The sequence below is a fragment of the Typopeltis vanoorti genome, chromosome 19, assembly GCF_054136105.1.
Source record: "Typopeltis vanoorti isolate ZY-2024b chromosome 19, IOZ_Tvanoo_1.0, whole genome shotgun sequence".
Taxonomy (NCBI): domain Eukaryota; kingdom Metazoa; phylum Arthropoda; class Arachnida; order Uropygi; family Thelyphonidae; genus Typopeltis; species Typopeltis vanoorti.
Genome location: NC_143567.1, coordinates 75,468,213 through 75,484,626, shown reverse-complemented (window position 1 = coordinate 75,484,626; position 16,414 = coordinate 75,468,213). Strand labels below are relative to the sequence as shown.

At 35.5% G+C, this 16,414-nt stretch overlaps 1 protein-coding gene across 3 annotated transcripts in view; it reads right to left on the bottom strand.

Annotated features, from left to right (window-relative positions):
* Window positions 1-16,414, bottom strand: part of LOC150096255 (DDB1- and CUL4-associated factor 6-like) — a 443,059-nt gene that overhangs the window by 335,107 nt on the left and 91,538 nt on the right. For all 3 annotated transcript variants that reach the window (XM_090409214.1, XM_090409213.1, XM_090409212.1), the window contains exon 7: window positions 7,486-7,646. In XM_090409214.1, the coding sequence (XP_090265340.1) occupies window positions 7,486-7,646 (161 nt within the window). The remainder of the gene's footprint in view (window positions 1-7,485; window positions 7,647-16,414) is intronic.

Below are 16,414 nucleotides of genomic sequence, written 5' to 3'. Positions count from 1 at the left end.
TGCTGCCTGAGATAGTTATCTCTCAAGAACTCAAGAAATTCACTTTCCTTATTCCCAAATGCTATCTCTTCATTCCAATCTATACCACCATAATTAAAACAATCCATAATAATTACTCTTCCTTTATTCACTAATCCAAGTTGTTTATACATTTCTTCACCACCACCTTCCACATTCCCAGGCCTATAGCAACATCCAACTAAATATGTCTTCCTCTCAACCTCCACGTTACACCACACTGCCTCATAACCATTGCCACCATTTCCCCCCTTTCATGTCTACCTTATGTGGACTTAATTCCTCCCCTCCCTTCCTGCCCTTTCTATCCTCACGAAAAATGCTGTACCCATCCATTTCTATTCCCGTTACGATATCATCATGATTCAACCATGTTTCACTTATTCCAATGATTTGGGAGCGAATAAACTCAATCATTGAAACCATTTCATCCCCTTTATTTATGATACTTCTGGCATTTGTAAACAAACACAACAGTTCATTTTCAGGTTTATAGCCAATCCTATCCAAGCCATATATTAGTTGTGATTTCCCCACTACACCTGCCAAATCACCTTTATCACCGTTGTTCAGTCTCCACTTCTCCACCCACATTGCAATATACTCCATCTTCGTACACACATTCACTGCCACTTTCAGCACTCTTTCTATGCCATGTCTCCCTGTTCACCCGAGCTTCCCCTGTTCCTCTTGTATTCCTGTTCTCTCTCTCTTCCTCTCTCACACTACTACTGTTTCCACTGCCAAGCACTGCTGTCTCTTCAGTACCACTCTCCTGATTTTTCTCTTCACCTCTCTTCCTTGTGATCTCTGGCACGCATCACACACTATACTTTCATCCAGCAACACTCACTCCAAAGCCATCTAAACATAACCCATCAAGCCTGTATAATTTCATTCTTCCTCAAACACATATCATACATCCACAAACTCCACTCCCTTCTCACACAGCTCTGGCAACATACCATTCATGATTTTGGCTCTCTGTCGCAACTCATCATCATCATACCTAGGTAACACACTGACAACCTTTCCTACCACACTGTTATCTTTCACTCTTCTCAATAGCCTCCTGATATTTGTCCTCACATCCTTCTTATGTCCAGTTAGATCATTCATCCCTACAATCACAACTAACTCTCTCACTCGTTTCTTCCTCATGTCCAACGCCTTAATTATCATACTCATTCTCCCACCCAGATAGCAGACCATATGGACTCTGTCAGTAACCAGCCCTCTAATTACGGAGTCTCCATATACTGCTATCCTGGAATCACTCATCACAACCTTTATTCTTTGTTCTTTCATTCTGATTTCTTGCATACTTTCATTAATTTCCACTAGACGCCTAACATCACTCAATATATTTCTTCATTTCATTTTTCATTTCTAATATCTGTTTCATTAAATCTTGCATTCCAACAACTTCACTCTTTATCTTGCTACCTCTCGTTCAGCCGCACTTTACTTCCTTTTCCTCGTTCATACTTTCTTTCACCCCTTATCACTAACTTTCACTTGTACATCTTTCGCCTGTACTCCTTCAGTTTCTCCAACTTTCGTTTCACTTCCGTTTTTTGCAACTTCTTCCGTAACTTTTGCTTCTACATTTTTGCATTCTTTTACTCTCTCAGTTTCTTTTGCTTTCGTTTCATTTTGGTTTTTTGTAACTTTCACTTCTACATTCCTGCATTCTTTCAGTCCGTCAGTCTCTCTATCTTTCGTTTCATTTCTGTTTTTTTCACGTACACTATCTTTTCAGTCAGTTTCACATTCTGTGTATCATGGTCCAAAAGTATATCGCACTGACGACAAATCCATACTTTCTCTCGTCTTTCGCTCATTCTCTTCCTCTCCACAAAGACATCTCTTACATTGTGCCATGCATACATATCGCACTCAGGACATCGAATCAGCTTTGAAAAGTCTATGTCGCCAATGCTACTTGACTTTTGTGGCATTTGCCCAGTAGCACCAGTCGATGCCCGCATGGTTTACCTCCTGACCGGCATTGTGTGATATTTAAAATGGCAATTTAGACTAATAATTCTGATAGAATTCACACCAAAAATCACTCAGACACACTTCGTTCTCAAAAATAAATAATGAAACCCTAAAACTTATGAAGCACTGCTAATTATTATTCAAAATAGCACTTATTTTTCCAAAGCTCTTTCTGACACTACTGAACTAGTGGTGAAACTTGTGGCACACCACTAGTTAACTGTTTCATCTCAATTCTGCCCTTTCCATATACCACTTTTTGATATTTGTCCATCATCCACCTTCTTATCCACTTAACCAGTATCATATCCATCCCCATTTGTTCTAATTTGCATAACAGAATTCCATGTGGTATCCTGTCAAATGCCTTTGCAAAATCCAGCAAGATCATTGTGTAGTCATTCCCTTATCCAACTCCGCTGGATAACATTATAAAAAAGTTAGTGAATTACTAAGGCATGACCGACCCTTCACAAAGCCATGTTGATCTTCATACAGTATACTTTTATCTACCCATTTTGGAATTCTCTTTTTTACTAATTTTTCTATTACTTTTACCACCACGCCTGAGATACTGATTGGTCTATAATTTGTTACTGCAGTCTTAGAACTTCCCTAATGCAAGAGAATTATTTTAACCTCTTTCCACTCCCTTGACACTCCACCATAGCAGTGACTTAAATTACAGAACCTAGTCTAAGGCATTGCCAGTTCCCTTGCACATTCTTGCAAAACTCTAGCTGATATCCCATCTAAACCCACAGCTATATTTACATTGAGATTCTACAATATCCTAAGAACCTCCAATTCATCCATCTCTGTTCCCACATTGGTGTCTGTCACATAGGTTAAAGCAGTAACTTCACTAGGATGATATACCTTGCAAAGTGGTCACTCAGTAGCTATTTTATCCACTTTTGTCTCCTCGTGACCATCACTCATTAAGGTTAAACTTCCATAGTTATTCTTCCTCTTTTTTGCCACATAATGAAAGAACTCTCTGGGATTTCCTTTGGCCTGCTCAGTTCAGCTAGATTCTTCTCATAATCTGATTTTGCCTTCCTTGTCATGCTAGTCACCTTTCTCTTTATATACCCTCCACAGATGCTGCACTTAAGTAGATTTAAATTCTATCATTAATTCCTTTAAAAATGTGAAACTCTATAATGCTGTTGAATTTCAAATGCTCTGAATACATGCCTATTTCAACTTCTTTGAAGGAATCATGATTGGCTGTTCATAGTTTTGTTTGTTTTTTTGAATGATTTATGTAACTCTGGTAACAAATTACCATAACCACCATCATTTCAACAAAGTTTTCACCTGGTTAAAGTAAATTATATTTGATAAGAAATTATATTCTTGTTGAATTCTTTATCCAAGTGAAGATTCTTCATGTGAAAACTTTGTTTGCTTACACTTGGATAAAGAAATAATATAATTTCTTGTCAAATATAATTTACCACTGTTTTTTCTGAGCTATAATAGTATGTTCCTCTGTGTCAGAGTTATTTTTAAACACATGCTATATGACATGTTAATTTTGAATTGTTTTACTGATCTTATTCTTCCTGAGAATATCCCTGCAAAAAGGATGTAATATACAGGAATAAGTAAATCTATATGTTTTACATGTGATAATTGTTATTTATATTATAATATTGTCTACGATATATGTTCCCTTAAAATAATTAATTACTAACCACTATGGCAAAGTTACTGCTCACCATTGCTTATGTTGTAGCAGTTTTGAATTGCAATTCAAGTTAATTATTTTATTGCATGGAACAGATTTATACTTGGCACAAGGAAGTACAGAATAAAAGTTCAAAATTATAATGTTTTAGAGAACATTGTGCCACTTCATAAGGGAGGTAATAGAACTCAAGCATCAAATTATAGGCCTATCTGTGTGTCAGGTGTTGTGGTTAATTGTTGGAGAAGCTGGTGAGAACTAGGATCAAGAATTGGGTTGACGACAATGGTATTATTTTTGATGGACAGCATGGATTTGCTAAAGGGAGGTCATCTTTTAGTGATCTACTTACTTACTTACTTATTACAATAAGGTGATGGCTTCCTTGGACAGAGGAGAGGGATACACAATAATGTACTTCGATTTTGCAAAGGCTTTTGATAGATTACCGCATGATAAGTTGACAGTCAAACTAGAGTGGATAGGGTTAGATATTAGATTAGTGCATTGGATATGAGGCTGACAAGTTGTATACGGGAGAGCAATATCCTGGAAGAGGAAAGTCACTAGTGGTGTATCTCAGGGGTCTGTTTTAGGCTATTACTGTTTAATTTGTATGTTAATGATATCGGTGAAGATTTGGATGGAGATATTCAGTTGTTTACAGATGCTGTAAAGCTGGGACGAACTATGAAGAGTAGAGAAGATATTGTGGCCTTACAAGAAGAATTGAATAAATTGAGTGATGGCAATTTGAGTGATGGAATGGGGATGCAAGTTCAATGTTGCAAAATGTAAGGTTTTAAAATTTGGGAAACAAAGATGGGATATGGAATTTATGCTGGGTGAGGATATATTGTCGGAGGTGGAGGAAATAAGAGTTCTTGGGTGATAGTGGATAAGGATCTGAAATTTAGGGGACACATTGCTAAAATTGTGAGGATAACACAAAGACTTCTGGGAATAATGAGGAAAACACTGACTTGTAGAAGTAGGGAGATTCTTGTTCCATTGTATAAGGTATTGATTAGGCCACACATGGACTACTGTGCACAGATATGGTCACCTGGTTTTCAAAAAGATGGAGAGATGTTGGAAAGGATCCATAAGGTGACTGACTAAGGTAGTTTCTGACCTCTGGAATGTCGAATATGAGGAAAGATTGAGAAGATGCAATTTACAGAGTCTTAGTGGATAGGAGGAAGATGTGAGATATGATAGAAACCTACAAGTTAGTAAGGGGTTGTTATAGGATCAATGTTGGAGATGTTCTACAGAAAACAGCGGAAGATCAGGAGAGAACCAGAGGTCATCCCTGGAAGCTGTATAAAGGAGGGTGTGAGCAGGGAATTGAGAAACAGGTTTTTTTTTTTTTTTTGCATGCAGAGTTGTGAATGATTGAAATGCCTTGCCTGAGAGTGTGGTGTCTGCAGAGAATTTGAGTGTGTTTAAGGCATGGTATGATGAGCTGTGTATATGATGAAAGGACCTCCCAGATGAGTCTTTGACTCCATAGGGTCTTGTGGTAATAATAATAATACTAATAATTAGAATTTACCTCTAACAAAGGTGTTGCTATTGCTTGAGAGCAATACTGACAAGCACAGAAGTGAAAAGTACACATGTAAATACTACAATTCACATGACATCACTCAACATATGTTGATTCACAACAAAAATATTAACTACAAACAGCTGGTATAAAAGGGGTAATTTTAAATATTATGGAAAAACACAGATTGAAACTTTCCATAAAATTAGTTATGGAATAAAACATATTTTATTGAGAAGCACATGATAGACATATAATCTAACAAAAGTAAATGATATGCTTTTCAAAGTACTTCTCACAGAATTTTCTGCTGAAGGAAAGTAACAACTATTGATTATTTCTTATCAGAAATAATAGACAGCATAATACTGAAACATATATATTAGAATTTTATTATATATGTGTCTGTGAATATTTTTCAATTCAAGTTTCCAAAAAATTATATTCTTGTTTAACCCTTTACCCAGTGTGTGTAAACAAAGCACACGAAGTTCCTCCATCACTACACTAATTGTATATAGAAGCAGTTCACATCAATTGCCTCAGTATCCCATAATGCAAAGCACACTTCCTTTTGAACATGTATATTACTAACTATGCATTAAGGGAGTTTATTTTTGACTTGGTTAGACTATAATAAGTTTAGTTTAATCCTTTATCCAAGTGTGAGCAAACAAAGTTTGCGCCTGAAAGTATCTTCAGGACTGGGGTAAGGTAGTGCAAACCAACCAGGCAACTCATTGCAAAGGTGGAGAAAGCTCTCATCAATCCTAATTCAGTATCTCCCATAATGCAAAGCACATCTCCTTGTGGATATGTGTAATGCTATGCATTAAGGCAAGGGCCACTACCCATACCGGTTTCGACCTTTATTGAGGTCTCGTCAGCAGGGGCCAGTCCCAGTACTACTGGGCCTGGCTCCCACTGACGTGATGTGATTCAAATTAACTCACAATGAGAAAACATATGCCCAAAATGGCATTACAGTAATCCATCACAAATTTAAAATTACATTATGAAATTTTTTCTTGAAAGAAAAAAAAATTCAAACAATTTCAGCACTGTTAGTGCCTCTGAGTTGATAAAGCAGAGTAGATAAATTATGATATCAATTCTTGTTCTGAATTATTAATTTAAAATTTGTCCTGCATTCTGATGAAGGTCGTTCCTTTCCCCATGAAAGAGAGAGAGAGAGAGAGAGAGAGAATTGGGTCTGTCCCCCATTGATAAGACCATAATAAAGGTTGCAGCTGGTTTGAATAGTGACTCTTCCCTTAATGCATAATAAGTTTAGTTTAATCCTTTATCTAAGTGTGAGCAAACAAAGTTTGCGCCTGAAAGTATCTTCAGGACTGGGGTAAGGTAGTGCAACACCAGGAAACTCGTTGCAAAGGTGGAGAGTCAGTGGGAGCCCAGTACTACTGGGCCCAGTAGTACTGGGCCTGGCTCCCACTGACGAGACTTCAATAAAAGTCGAAACCGGTATGGGTAGTGGCCCTTGCCTTAATGCATAGCATTACACATATCCGCAAGGAGATGTGCTTTGCATTATGGGAGATACTGAGATAGGAGTGATGAGAGCTTTTTCCACCTTTGCAACGAGTTGCCTGGTGTTGCACTACCTTACCCGAGTCCTGAAGATACTTTCAGGCGCAAACTTTGTTTGCTCACACTTGGATAAAGGATTAAACTAAACTTATTATGCATTAAGGGAAGAGTCACTATTCAAACCAACTGCAACCTTTATTATTATGGTCTTATCAATGGGGGAGAGACCCAATTCTCTCTCTCTCTCTCTCTCTCTCTTTCATGGGGAAAGGAACGACCTTCAGCAGAATGCAGGACAAATTTTAAATTAATAATTCAGTACAAGAATTGATATCGTAATTTATCTACTCTGCTTTATCAACTCAGAAGCACTAACAGTGCTGAAATTGTTTGAATTTTTTTTTTCTTTCAAGAAAAAATTTCATAATGTAATTTTAAATTTGTGATGGATTACTGTAATGCCATTTTGGGCATATGTTTTCTCATTGTGAGTTAATTCGAATCATGCTTGCCAAAAAGAAATCTTATTATGCAATCAGAATTTTATCTACATAAAGAAAAGATAAATTTAACAACACAGAATTTGCCTTTTATTGTGCTATTAGAAATTCTTCAATTAGTATTGTTCTTTGAAAGTTAAAAATTATGCTTTAATCAATGTACTTACTTTCACTTCAAATAAATAAATATAATCTGAGGAATAGCTGACTAAAACCTCTTTCCCATCAGGACTATAGCTCAATGACGTAATGCGGTGACTGTGACCATCAAATTCTGGAACTGTAAAGTGAGCTACCATAGCCTGAACACCACTCCCAACATAGTTACCTTAAAAAGTAAAGAATAAAGTATTTGATATGTTTACATTAAAATCCCAAATAAAATCTTCGTGGGAAGAATTAAAATTTTTTTCATTCTTCTTACAATACTGTAAAATAGTGAAACATTTAAATCAGAAATTACTTTCCTACTTTCTCATAAAAAATAAAATGCAATCTTTTTTGCCACTTGAAAAAAAAAAGAATAAACAATAATTCAGTTTATATCTCCTTGCAAAAAATAAATTTATTCCCTCCCACCCACAAAGATTTAATTTTTAGGTATTTATACTACAGTAAACTCTAACTATAGCAAACACCGTTATAACCAACTCGTTCGCTATAAAACTACTAGACCACTCCAAACAAACTCCCACAAGCACAATGGTGTTCAAAGGGAAATTCACTTGTGTTTGTTGCAGTGGACAGTTTATTATCCACTACAACATTCCTGTGGTCCTAATGAGTTTGCTAGTGTTGAAAGTTTATTTTTCACTTGGTTAGACTATAATAAATTTAGTTTAATCCTTTATCCAAGTGTGAGCAAACAAAGTTTGCACCTGAAAGTATCTTCAAGACTGGGGTAAGGTGGTACAACACCAGGCAACTCGTTGCAAAGGTGGAGCAAGCTAACATCACTCCTATCTCAGTATCTCCCATAATGCAAAACACATCTCCTTGCGGATATGTATAATGTTATGTATTAATGGAAGGGCCACTACCCAGACTAGTTTCGACCTTTATTGAAGTATCTTCAGTGGGAGCCAGGCCCAAGTGGAGATACCAGGTAGAAGCATTAGCAAGGTCATCTCCACCTATTGGAGTTACCAAACGGTGTGCCACCTTTTTATTAAATTACTCTGGATTTAGAGAAAATGTTGAAAGTTTATTTTTCACTTCGTTAGACTATAATAAATTTAGTTTAATCCTTTATCCAAGTGTGAGCAAACAAAGTTTGCACCTGAAAGTATCTTCAAGACTGGGGTAAGGTGGTACAATACTGGGCAACTTGTTAGCTTGCTCCACCTTTGCAACGAGTTGCCTGGTGTTGTACCACCTTACCCAGTCTTGAAGATACTTTCAGGTGCAAACTTTGTTTGCTCACACTTGGATAAAGGATTCAGCAAAATTTATTATAGTATAACCAAGCGAAAAATAAACTTTCAACATCTTTCTCTAAATCCAAAAAGGTGGCACACCATTTGGCAACTCCAATAGGTGGAGATGACCTTGCTAATGCTTCTGCCTGGTATCTCCACTTGGGCCTGGCTCCCACTGAAGAGACCTCAATAAAGGTCGAAACTAGTCTAGGTAGTGGCCCTTCCCTTAATGCATAACATTATACATATCCGCAAGGAGATGTGTTTTGCATTATTGGAGATACTGAGATAGGAGTGTTGGTAACTTGCTCCACCTTTGCAACGAGTTGCCTGGTGTTGTACCACCATACCCCAGTCTTGAAGATACTTTCAGGTGCAAACTTTGTTTGCTCACACTTGGATAAAGGATTAAACCAAATTTATTAGAGTTTGCTAGTGAGAAGTCAACTGCCTGTATTTTTTTATTATTTTTTTTTTTAAGATATGAGTCTTTCACACATCAGTGAAAGTACCTTTGGACATATAATGTGTGCAGAGATATTTTTATAACATTCAGGTGAATAACACAGCATTTTCTTGAATACTGCAATAATCAGCTGAATGCCAAGAACATTTTTAAATCTTATCAACAATAGTTATATATTAAAAAAATAAAATATCTCAATTTTTATTTAATGGGGACTTCTATATTCCTAAGTCCATAATGAAGTTCTGTGATTTTTCTATCCTTACAGACAACTTTCCTGCATTTCTCTCTGGCTGAAATAATCAGTGTTTTCTTCTGGTAAGTCACCAGTATTTGATAGTGTTTTCACACTCCATTTTTTTCTACATTACTATTTGTAATCTCTGCACATCATTATGTTGGAACATACTATAAGTAATGATTAGCCCATATCCTGAACAGTCCAGCAGGTACTTATCAATATTAGTAACTTTCTCCTAATTTTCCTAAAACATTTCTGTATGTCTGGTACTCATTTCCTACTCTGCTGTTTAGATCTCCAACAAAATCTATGTTTCCTTTTTTTATTAGCTGCCTTCTCTAACAACTCAAAAATTTCTCTTCTTCCTTAATAGACTGTGAGGCTATTTGTGAGGCCACAGGCACAAATATGTCTCACTATTCAATTCCCCATTTTTTTGATATTTACCCATACTCTACTTGTTTTTTTTTTTTTTTTGCTATTTCCTGCAATTTGAGAAGATTATCCTTATGTTTAGTGTTGAATATAATATTTTGTATATGTTATTTGGACCATGTTATGCATAATTTGACCAAGCATCAAATTGATGTTTTGGAGATTAGTTTGCCATCTGATGTATACTGATGTAACCTACCTATAAAATAATCAAGACTGAGCAGGAGTCTATATGTTCACAGTTTTGTTTCAAAGAACTAACTGCCAAATGGAATAAGTTCCTTTTGACCAAGTGCCAAATTGATGTTTTTTCCAAAAACATCAATTTGGTGCTTCGTCAAGTGATGCATAACACGGTCCATTTAATCTTACCTGTTTTTGTCTTCTCAGTTTCAGAAATACCAATTATGTTGAAATGGTACTTTTCTAATTCTTCTGCCAGTTCCACTTATTGATGCCTATCTTGAATTCAGCTATGTAAAGTTTAGTCTGTTTAAGGAGCTGACTTTCACTGTTTGCTCTGGTTCAATGATAAAAACAGGAAAGGGGGGGGGGGCTTATCTAACTGGGCACTGACTTTTCATATTGTTGCACCATCAATCTTTTGGTTTAAGCTAGTATAAAATACAATTTTGGTCAGCTAAACTCCAAATTGTCACCCCATTCCTTGTTTTGCAGTATTCAGGCAGATACCAACTAACACAGTGCATCCCATGAAGGTGAAGAGTGACATTACATCAGAACTGTGGTCAGTTCTCTGACCAGAGCTTCTGATTGTTTTGATCCTTCAACAGCCCCAGGTTTCTTCATATATTTTTGCAAATGGATGTATAGTTGCATTCCTGGCTGCTCAATGCTTGCCACAGTGGATGGTTATTTATTCCCACACCTCCTCACAAATGTGGAATACCTCAAGGTTCTGTTCTTCATACACTCTTTTCCTTCTATACACCAATGATCTATTTCATTAATGACCAACATATATTTTTATATATATATACAGCTCTGCAGATGAACTGTCTTCTGATTTGCATCCTCACTCTGAAACTTTTTTTAATGTACAACTCACAGTGGTATGCTGATCTCTATACCACTCTCTAGTGGAGAAAAGATAACATGGTGAATTTTAATCCTTTTAAAACCCAGTCCTGGTTATGTTTTACTCAAAAAAGAATCCATCTCATCCAATCATATATTTGATTCATTCAGGTCCTCAATACAGAACGGATCTGACTTTGTGGAGTGATAGCTGCAAATTTCTCCTGGCATAAATATATAACATTCAACTGGCCTTTCTCTTCTGACTAAATATAACTTCTACCCTGAACAAATGTGTATACTCTAAGTCCAATATTTACCCAGCAATGAAGTATTGCTCCCTTCTTTTACACATTCATGTTGGAACAATCAACATTCTCTTGCCATCGCCCTAACTATCTGGCGGGGCGAGAGAAAACACTGTAGCAAGCAGAAATTTTGTGCTTGCATTTCAGCAGATGCAAGGATACATAAATAGGATAAGTAAATAATTTCCAATCATCGTTGGAATTATCCACCCTTTTGTGAATCCTACATTCATTACATTTTTTTCCATCAGCAGTTCTGTCTTAGTTCATTTTTTATTCAGGAAGAGATCAATTTTTATTGTCTGCTCTTTCCAAAGACTGGAATAAAATGTTCCTATACCATGAAAAATATTTCAACCTCAACAGATGCTATACTGTAGAAGCAAAAAAGGCTTTATTGTATTACTAAATACAGTAGAGACATTTTACAGTCTTTGTACGAACTGTCATAATTAGAGACAACTGGAATAACTCTACATAATGAAAAACACTCCCCTTCCACAGATTATGCATGCAAGCAAAACAGGTTTATTATAGCATTTATCATGTAGCTAACTAAGCATATTTGTCCTAACATCCTCAAAATCTTCAGCTCCAGAAAATACGTATAATAGCTGTTTATAATGCAGTCATTGGTACAGAAAACACATAATTTATATAAAGCAAAAAGATGAATATGGGAATATATATATATATATATATATATATATATATATATATATATATATACATACACATAAAACTTGAAATCAGTTCAAATTACCTTTGCAATACTGACAAAAGAAATTTCACAAATGTTAATTTTATAAATAAAATTAAGGACTCACTGAAGGAAAGCACTCTACTCTATAACTCTTCATCACCACCATTTAATCCACAATCCACACAATTTATTGGAATAAAAGTTGCAACTAACATGCTGTGTAAAATTTGTGAAAATGTGACTGCTGGACATGGAGCAGGTAAACATATAATGAAGCTAGTTACCACCAGCAGTTTACACATACAGACAATGCCCACTATGAACAGGTTAAGGAAAGGTCTCAAAAACATCTTTGAAAATCCTATACCTATTAAGCAGAAAAAAATCAGGCAGATTAACAACTTTTCTCTTATTGAATTGATCCTCTCCATAACATAAAGACATCTGGCCTCTGCTTTATACCTTTTCTACTTGATGCTACCATGAATGTTCATCCATCCCTCTCTTCAACAACTATGAAAACTCATTGTGTAACTAGTAACCAGTAATTTAGAATCTACTAACTATTCATCTCTGCTATTTTGTGGAATAGGTCATGAGCATCAAAGTTTTCTACTATAACCTAAAAGCAATCAAAACAAAACATAAATTACCTTTCTTCCTAGCCAAAGCCTACTCACCTACCAGGTCTATAACCTTTGGTGAGATTACTATAAAAATAAATAAAAATTGTTGATAGTAATATCCTCATGCTGGTCCAAGATAAAAAAATATAATGGAGATTTGACATAGGCAGTAATTATGATCTAGTTCTGAAGGAATTATAAATGATTAGACTGAAAAGAGAACATGTAAAAAAATTTTGAAATCGAACAACTTTCTGGTGTGAAATGCACATATAAACATGTGCATAATGAAAAAGTTTGAAAACAATAATCAAGTTGATAAAATATGAAGAAAACAATAACAGACATGAAATTAGTATATAAATGGTCATCAAAAAAAAAAAAAAACTGCTGGATAATTGTGGATATGCTAATCAAAAGGCTGGTTGTTCGAATCCTGCCGTGGGCATGGATGTTTGCGATTGTCTGTGGAAATACTAGTGGTGGTGGTGGGCGGTAGATGGTGTTGGTGGATTGAGTGGAGACAGAGCTGCAGAGCAAGTGCCCTCCCTAGATGAGTCTTTGGACTCCCTGGAGGAGGTGTCTAATAATAATAATAATAATAATAAAAATTGAGTAATTAAGAAAGTGGTTCAAGAAAAGAAATCATACATAAGGAATGTCCCTACAAATAAATTGGGCCATGCTTTTTAAGGACAGAAAAAAAAGTCAAAGTTTTGTGTTAAAGCAGATAAAGCCATAGGAATACTTGGAAGAGAATATGGATGATAAATGTTATGCAGGTGGCAAAGTGTTCTGGAGATTTCAAAAATGGAGGAAAGAACACCAAAAGGAATCAAAGATAATGGAAATAACATGGAAACTGAAGGCAATAATATTCTGGATATATGGAGCAATTACCATACTCGATAAAAAAAAAATATTTTTTATATTTTTTTATATTGATTTTATATATTGATCCCAAGGTGAGGTAGAGAAGCGAACCTGCAAGCACATCAGTGCTTTTAGGTTCTCTTCTCTCCACATGTGAGTTCTTGGGAAACACTTCATGAGGAAGATTCTTACTGAGGACAGAGGTAGATGGAATAAATGAGGAACTTCCACTGAAAGTAGAGGAATGATAGTTACTAGTTCAGTGAAACAGTGACCATGGAAATACCTACAGAAAAGACAGAGCTGAAACAGTACATCTTCGAGACAAAGTGAGTCTGTGAAGGAGGGATCATCTACAAGCCAAACCTCTCCTCAGGACAGCATCAAAAAATTTTAGGGAGGTTTAGATGCACAATCACAAACACGTGATGAGCAGTATTATAATGATGGGATGGATTTGTGTAACATTAGAAGTTGGGTGTGTGAAAAATAGCATCTTAAGCAGAAAAGAATGTCTAGTTTTTTTAGAAGCTAAGGAAGCTACTGACATTATCTGTTTATGCAAGGAAAGGCTGGAGGTAAATGTTAGTCCAAGCAAAACATTTTATCCAATGATAAAACAATAGTCAAAAACACTCAGGAAGAATGCAGCAATTAGCAGTGAGAAATCTGTAATGCAAAATAAGTAGCTGGAGTAAAAGAAATTTAACCTGAAAAATGCTTAGAATGTACAAGTGCATACATGCATGCATAAAATTATAAGGACTACACTACATTTCAGAGGTCCAGTGAGTTCAAACTCCAAATGACTGCACTTGATTGATTTATTAGTTTGTGGTTTATTGGCACAATGACAACAAAGGTCATATCAGATGACTGCAGCAGAGTTCACACACTGCATCTATAAAAATGAAAACAATTCTTCTGTAATTCAGGAAATATTTATAAAAGCCTACTTGTGCAAGAGCTAGAAAATATCAATGATGAAAAACCAAATGAACAAGCTGGCTTAGGTCAAATATATGAATACAAGACTGTATATTCACTTTCAGACAAACAGGGAATCAATAGAGATCTTTAGTGACATAGATCTTGAAAAGGCATATGTTAGCATGTTCAAGTTGGGATGAGAAAAACCTTCATTAATTGTTCTTGCCCTTGCAGCTACATGAGATGTTTTTCCTCATATTAGCATATGTCACCATAAAGTGACAGGTTCTTTGATTATAACCAAATATGGGGGGGGGATGCATTTGTTTTGGGATATATCAGAAACCAATAATTAAGGAGAATCCTATATTTGGTTGGTGTATTTAAAATACTAAAAGGTATAAAAACATGAACCAACAATAATGAGACATGAGCCATGTGAGAATGATTGGCAAATATAAGGGAAAGAAAGAACAGATGTAAACAGAAATGCTTTTATTGGAGGCAAATTAATTACTAATAATTTACAGTCGTAGTATTATATGAATGTGCCCAATAAGTTATTGAGGTGGAGCAAATTACATGACCTCGAGACATGCATGTTTGCATTTACCGTGAACAAAGAGAAAGATTAGTTTGCAAAATACAAATAACTGACCAATAATAAACAGCAGCTAAGTAAATAGCTATAGGGAGGGGTTTATCCAATGAACTAATAATGTTTCAGGTGATTCATCTAGGCATGGCAGGATTATGCATGGGTTGATAGAGCAGCAAATCATCTTGTACAGTTTAATGTGCTTGTTATGTGTATTAATAACTATTTTTTTTTTTTTACTTATATTTCACTTTGTTTTCTAAGAATTTTCTTTTATTCATTAATGATCAAGGTACATTTTTTTACTCAGTAATATATACTTAAATAATTTCTAATCATTATAGGAATTATTAATGTTTTTCATCATATAAGTTTTTTTTCTTTGATCCATTCTATTTTATCAATCAGACATTCAACATATGCTAGGATTTTGTTGGAGATCACTAGATGCAGTCCTCCTCTTATAAAACATAGGATTCATTTTTATTCACTATGTCCTTTATGTGTGAAGACTGGAATGAAAATGTATAATGAAAAGCATTCCCTCCCTAACACACACACACACCCACCCACACACACACCCACACAGCAGATGCAAGAAAAACAACCAATTTTATCGTATCACTATATATAGCACGGAGATATTTACAGTCCATGCACTAAATTTGGCAAAAATTAGAGACAACTGGAATAAAAATGACCCTGCATAATGAAAAACACTTTCCCTCCCACAGACACTATATTGCATACACACAAGCAAAACAAAGTTTCATTGTAGCACCAAACACGGTATCTAACTAAATACATTATCCTCACATTCACTTTCAAATTTTCAGTTGTAGCAAATATGTGGTAACTATTTATAATGCAATCATTGGGTGTAGAAAGAAACAAAACAATTTATAAAGCAAATAAAGATGTTGAAAAGATGCTAATGCTGAAAGGCTACAACATGTGGTAAAGCAAGTTCCTTCTTGAAGCAAACTCCAACAGGCATGAATGTGCTAAAGTGCTAAAAGAAACACTTTTCAAAACAATATAAGTCCCCCCCCCCACACACACACACATACACACAGCAATATCTAGCTTATATTTAATTCAGCCAATACCAAACTTGATGGATATACGTGAAGACAGTTTAATGTGCTAAACAATGTTGGAAGTTTTTTCACTTGGTTAGACTATAAATTATATATTTAGTTTAACCCTTTATCCAAGTGTAAGCGAACAAAGTTTGCTTACACTTCAATAAATAATTTGCTTACATGTCCGCAAGGAGATGTGCTTTGCATTATGGAAGATACTAAGGCAAGTGATGAGAACTTATACCACCTTTACCACGAGTTGCCTCAGTCCTGAAGATACTTCAGGTGCAAACTTTGTTTGCTTACACTTGGATAAAGGATTAAACTAAATATGTAATTTATAGTCTAACCAAGTGAAAAAATTTCCAACATCTT